This window comes from Quercus suber, unplaced genomic scaffold, assembly GCF_002906115.3.
Source record: "Quercus suber isolate HL8 unplaced genomic scaffold, Cork oak 2.0 scaffold_1, whole genome shotgun sequence".
In the NCBI taxonomy this organism is placed as follows: domain Eukaryota; kingdom Viridiplantae; phylum Streptophyta; class Magnoliopsida; order Fagales; family Fagaceae; genus Quercus; species Quercus suber.
This window is the reverse complement of record NW_027069468.1, coordinates 927,766-933,386: the sequence shown is the minus strand read 5'-3', so window position 1 is coordinate 933,386 and position 5,621 is coordinate 927,766. Positions and strand designations below refer to the sequence as shown.

Here is a 5,621-nt window from a genome sequence, read left to right as displayed (position 1 = left end):
AACAACTAATGTCATTGTAATAGGTGTTATTGCAACGATAAAAAGTCGATGCAAGCCGTTGTAATAAACTCCAAGGCAATAGGTTTATCAACACTAGATTTTCGTTTAATAAGTACCACATATTGCAATGATTTATTTTGAAAATCTTGTTGCAATATTTGTTATTGCANTGAATAATGTAAATGACCTAATCTTCCTATCGCTCATTTCCCATCAATCCAAGTGGACGAGCCTACTATTGGAATGGTATGTTATTTTTAAGTTTTTATGATCACTACAAGAAAAAAGCTTAATAAACAAAATAAGTCTTGCAATAACAACTAATGTCATTGTAATAGGTGTTATTGCAACGATAAAAAGTCGATGCAAGCCGTTGTAATAAACTCCAAGGCAATAGGTTTATCAACACTAGATTTTCGTTTAATAAGTACCACATATTGCAATGATTTATTTTGAAAATCTTGTTGCAATAGTGTTATTGCAATGACAAAAAGTCGATGCAAGCCTTGTAATAAACTCTGAGGCAATAGGTTGAAAAATCTCATTGCAATAGGTTGATTTTTTTTAACAAAAAAATTTAAAAATAAATAAATCATTTTCTTGAATAATAATTTTTTCATTAACCTTTTGCAATCAAAAACCATATATAGGAACTATACTAACAATATAGTTCGATGTGAAATAAAAGATTTCCTATTGCAACAACATATCTCAATGTATAAAAAGAGTTACCTATTAGAAGAATGAAAAGAAAACTTCCTTTTAGTAAAGAACTCTTATCTCTCTTTTAAAAATGCCTAACAACATAGCTTATGATATTCTGAATAATGTAAATGACCTAACTGATTTTACAGTGGGTGATACTAATCTTCCCATCGCTCATTTCCCATCAATCCAAGTGGACGAGCCTACTATTGGAATGGTATGTTATTTTAAGTTTTTATGATCACTACAAGAAAAAAGGCTTAATACAACAAAATAAGTCATTGCAATAACAACTAATGTCATTGTAATAGGTGTTATTGCAACGATAAAAAGTCGATGCAAGCCGTTGTAATAAACTCCAAGGCAATAGGTTTATGCAACACTAGATTTTCGTTGTAATAAGTACCACATATTGCAATGATTTATTTTGAAAATCTTGTTGCAATATTTGTTATTGCAATGACAAAAATGTCGATGCAAGCCGTTGTAATAAACTCTGAGGCAATAGGTTGAAAAAATCTCATTGCAATAGGTTGATTTTTTTTAACAAAAAAATTTAAAAATAAATAAATCATTTTCTTGAATAATAATTTTTTCATTAACTTGTTTTGCAATTCAAAAACCATATATAGGAACTATACTATCAATATAGTTCGATGTGAAATAAAAGATTTCCTATTGCAACAACATATCTCAATGTATAAAAAGAGTTACCTATTATAACAACACATTTTGATGCAACATAATAATTTTTGCTACAATCTCATATTGATGTAATAAATTTAAGTTACTATTACAACAAAAAAAACCTAGAGATGCAATAGTATATATATTACCTTCATTATTTTTGTTGTTGCAATAATACTTGTTGTATTATGTCTTTTTTCTTGTAGTGATTCCCAAGTACCCTGATCTTGGAGGACATGTTCTTGCTTTCATTCTCACTTCCACCAAAGAACCAAAGGATTATCGTGCAAACCAATATTTGGGTCCTCCAAATGTTACAAGCAAGACGGAATCTTCTTCTTGGATTTTAGCTGTGGAGTTTAACATCATTCAAAATCCTGATTTCCAAGATATCAATGATAACCATGTCGAAATTGATATCTCAAGCTTAATCTCAAACATATCTGAGCCAGCAGCATACTACAACTCCACAAGAAAAGAGGATAACTACAACAATTCCATCATACTCAAGAGTGGAAACCCAATTCAAGCGTGGGTTGATTATAAAAGCCAAGAGATGTTGATCAATATATCAATTTCTCCTCTTGGCTTGCCAAGGCCTTATTGCCTTATTGGCCTTTGATATCATTCCCCATTGACCTCTCTACAGTGATTGATGATTACATGTACATGGGGTTCTCTGCTTCCACTGGTGTGCTTGCAGCCACACATAATGTGCATGGTTAGAGCTTTAGAATTGGGGGGAGGGCACAAGACTTATATCCAAAGGAGCTCCCATCTCTTATGACAAGTTCTGAAGAGGTAGTGCACAGAAAGGGATTTGTGTTAACCATCACTTTAACTATTATTATTTTTGTGGTATCTGGTGTTGCTTGTCCAACACAGAATTAAAAGCCAAGATGAGATTTTGGAAGACTGGGAAGTTGAATATAGAGCTCGTAGATTCAAGCATTCTGAACTCTTCTCTGCCACACATGGATTTGGAGAGAAAAATATTATTGGGTCAGGAGGATTTGGGAGAGTTTACAGGGTTGCAATAAAGAGGGTTACTAATTATTCATGCCAGGGAATGAAAGAATTTGTTGCAGAAATAACAAGCATGGGATGCCTTGGGCATCGAAATCTTGTCCAATTACATGGGTGGTGCTGTAGACTAGACAAGCTCCTTCTTGTTTATGACTATGTACCAAATGGAAGCCTCGACAAGCTTTTGTTTGATATTGAGGAGCAGAGGAAAATTCTAACTGGGAAGCAAAGATACAAGATCCTCATCGGTGTTGCACAAGCATTGCTCTACCTCCATGAAGAATCTGAACAAAGGGTGGTTCATAAAGATGTTAAGCCAAGTAATGTACTTACAGAAGCAAAACTCAATGCATGGGGATTTTGGCCTGTCTAGGACTTATAAACATGGTATCAATCCGCAAATAGCTCACATTGTGGGAACACTAGGGTACATAGCCCCCGAATTTACAAGGACTAGGAAAGCCACAACAAGCACAGATGTGTATAGTTATGGCATACTTTTGCTAGAAGTAGCATGTGGAAGGAGACCGATCGAGCCAAAAAGAACCCTGAGGAACTACTGTTGGTGGATTGGGTAAGAGAACTACATTCTCAAGGAGAGATCATAAGAGCAGTTGATCCAATACTGGATGATTGTGACCCAGATGAAGTTGAGCTTGTGCTTGTTCTTGGTTTGCTCTCCTCTCTTCCACATCTTGACCATAGGCCTAGTATGAGAAGAATTCTTCAAATCCTACTGGGAGATGTTATCCTTCCACCGCTACCACATGGCATTCACCTCGAAGAGTCTAAGGTGATGGAATTCTCCAATGATTCTGATCCTTCTAATTATAGCATGACCTCATCATTGAGCAGCAGTTTCAAAAGCTTTGACAAAATTGTTGCTAGTCGACATGCACCGGTTATTTTATAAGTATTACAAAGGTAAAAATAAACTCGATCAAGATACCATCAATTTCAAAAATAAAAACTTACAACATAACAATGAATGTAATTGACAACATCATAGTGTAGTAACTAAAGTTCCTATGTACTTTTTTAATTTTGTATTTAATTTTACTACACCAATTTCTCGTCACTAAAAGTTAATTTCCTACCACTTTTTAAAAATAGAAAAAAATTATCTCCATAGCATTATCAACAACCTATTAGCAATGCCACTCATAGATCACTAATGTGTGCAGGCTAGTCCTTCCATTAGGCCAATTAGGCCATTGCCTAAGGCCTCCAAGTGGAAGAGGGCCCCAAAATTTTGAAAAAGAAAGGGTAGTAGAAAAAAAAATTTTAGTTTTAAATGAAACTCCAAAAAATCTAATACATCATTGTAACCAAAGAACAAAAAATCTGGAACATTCTTGTAAATATTAATATCCAAAAAATTCTTTGGTCTAAACAAAATTAATTATCCCAAAAATATCATCCTTAACCTCCGAACAAATCAAAAATCAACTGGATAAAATGCTTTGGTCTAAAAAATTACCCACAAAACAATCTCAAATAAAAACAAATCAAAAATCTCAAATCTCTAAAATTTGCTCATACATTTTCTCTCTCTCACTCTTTCTCTTCGCCTTTCTCTCTCAGCTAGATGATGATAGTTTGCAAAAATACTATTTTAAACTTGAATATTTTCTCAAACATGATGTTTATTATGATATTAATGGTTTAGATTTATTTTCAGAGTTAAAAGTTTAAAAGAAATTTTACAAATAAAAGAGTATACTCCAATTGACATACTAAATTATATAAAAATGTTAGATTCTTTTCTAAATGCATGCATTGCTTATAGAATTTTACTAACAATATCTGTTACAGTTGTTTCTGTAGAAAGAAATTTTTCAAAATTAAAATTAATAAAATCATATTTAAGATCGACAATGCCTCAAGAAAAATTAAGTGGATTAGTTATATTATTGATTGAAAATGAGATGTTAGAATAACTTGAATGCAAAAATTTAATTAGTCAATTTGTATCTCAAAAGGCAAGAAAAATATATTTTAAATGAAATATATTATAATATAAAATATTAAATAAATATTAATTTAATTAATATATAAATATAAAAAATGCTCCATTTTTGTTCTCACCTAAGGCCCCAAAATGTCTAGAGCTGGCCTTGTGTGTGCTTATTAGTTACAACCATAAATTATCGTCACAAATGTGTGCTTAATTGTGACGACTTTTGGTTGTGGCTAAAGACCAAAATTCTTAATGAAATTTGGTTTTATTTTGAAAAAATGTAAAAAAAATTATTTAATAAATCATTAAAGGAATTCATTAACAAAAATCCATATTGGGAATGACTTCTCAAACCTATTTAAAATTATTTCCAATAAATTTGAAATCAATCCAAATTCTCTTTACGGAATTTATAATTAACCCAAGTATAAATCTTAATGAAAATTTTACTATTTTCCAAAAATTGGGGTTAAGTTTCAATTTTCAATAACTTTTCATGATAACCAAATTTTGACAACTTATTTGAAAAAGATTTATAAAATGCCAAATTATTTTTAAATTTTTTTTAAAATTAAGTAAATATGTAATTTGAAATACTTGGTAAAAAAAAGAAAAAAAAAAAAGAAAAAAGAAAAAAGAAAAAAAGAAGAGGGTGTTCGGGTTGAAACTTGAAAGGTTTTAGACCCCTTAAAACACAACCAGATTGGTTAGCCTAGATTAATTAGCCAAGTTGTTACTTAGTCAAATTATGCAATTTTAGGTTAAAGCAATCAAATAATCATATCAAAATAATAAAGCAGCGGAATAATAAAAGACACAATGATATGATCATCCAGGAAACCACACGGTAAAAACCTAGGGAGGATTTGACCTAGCTATCCTTAAGGTAAACCTGAATCCACTATGCAAAAGAATCGAAGTTCATACAGAAGGACTACAAGCTCCCCGCTTGACTTCCTAATGCTACCCACCAGTAGAACTTACTGACACGACCACGTGCAAGCTCCGAATCCACGGACTCCTTCTTTCTTGGATTCTCCAATCAGCTACAAGCACCCACGCTTGATATTCTTTAAGCTTCAATGGTAGCAACCAAGTTGATTATCAAGATATTGATACTATCTCTAACTTGAAAACCCTAAGTTTTGTGTAAAGGAAAGCTCATCTAGATCTCACAAGAGATTTACACAAAACAGCAATGTATGAGCAACAATACAATTGGAGCAACCCTCAAAAACGTGGC

The 5,621-nt window shown here is 32.1% G+C and overlaps 1 protein-coding gene across 1 annotated transcript; it reads left to right on the top strand.

Moving 5' to 3' along the window:
* Positions 1 to 2,932: 2,932 nt before the first annotated feature.
* LOC111992318 (L-type lectin-domain containing receptor kinase IV.1) lies at positions 2,933 to 3,331 on the top strand. Its single transcript, XM_024024189.1, has one exon. The coding sequence runs from the start codon at positions 2,933 to 2,935 to the stop codon at positions 3,329 to 3,331; it is 399 nt and encodes a 132-aa protein (XP_023879957.1).
* The last annotated feature ends 2,290 nt before the right edge of the window (positions 3,332 to 5,621 follow it).

Bases quoted from the DNA above. Each gene is read 5' to 3' on its own strand.
- LOC111992318 (XM_024024189.1), top strand. From the start codon at position 2,933: ATGTGGAAGGAGACCGATCGAGCCAAAAAGAACCCTGAGGAACTACTG.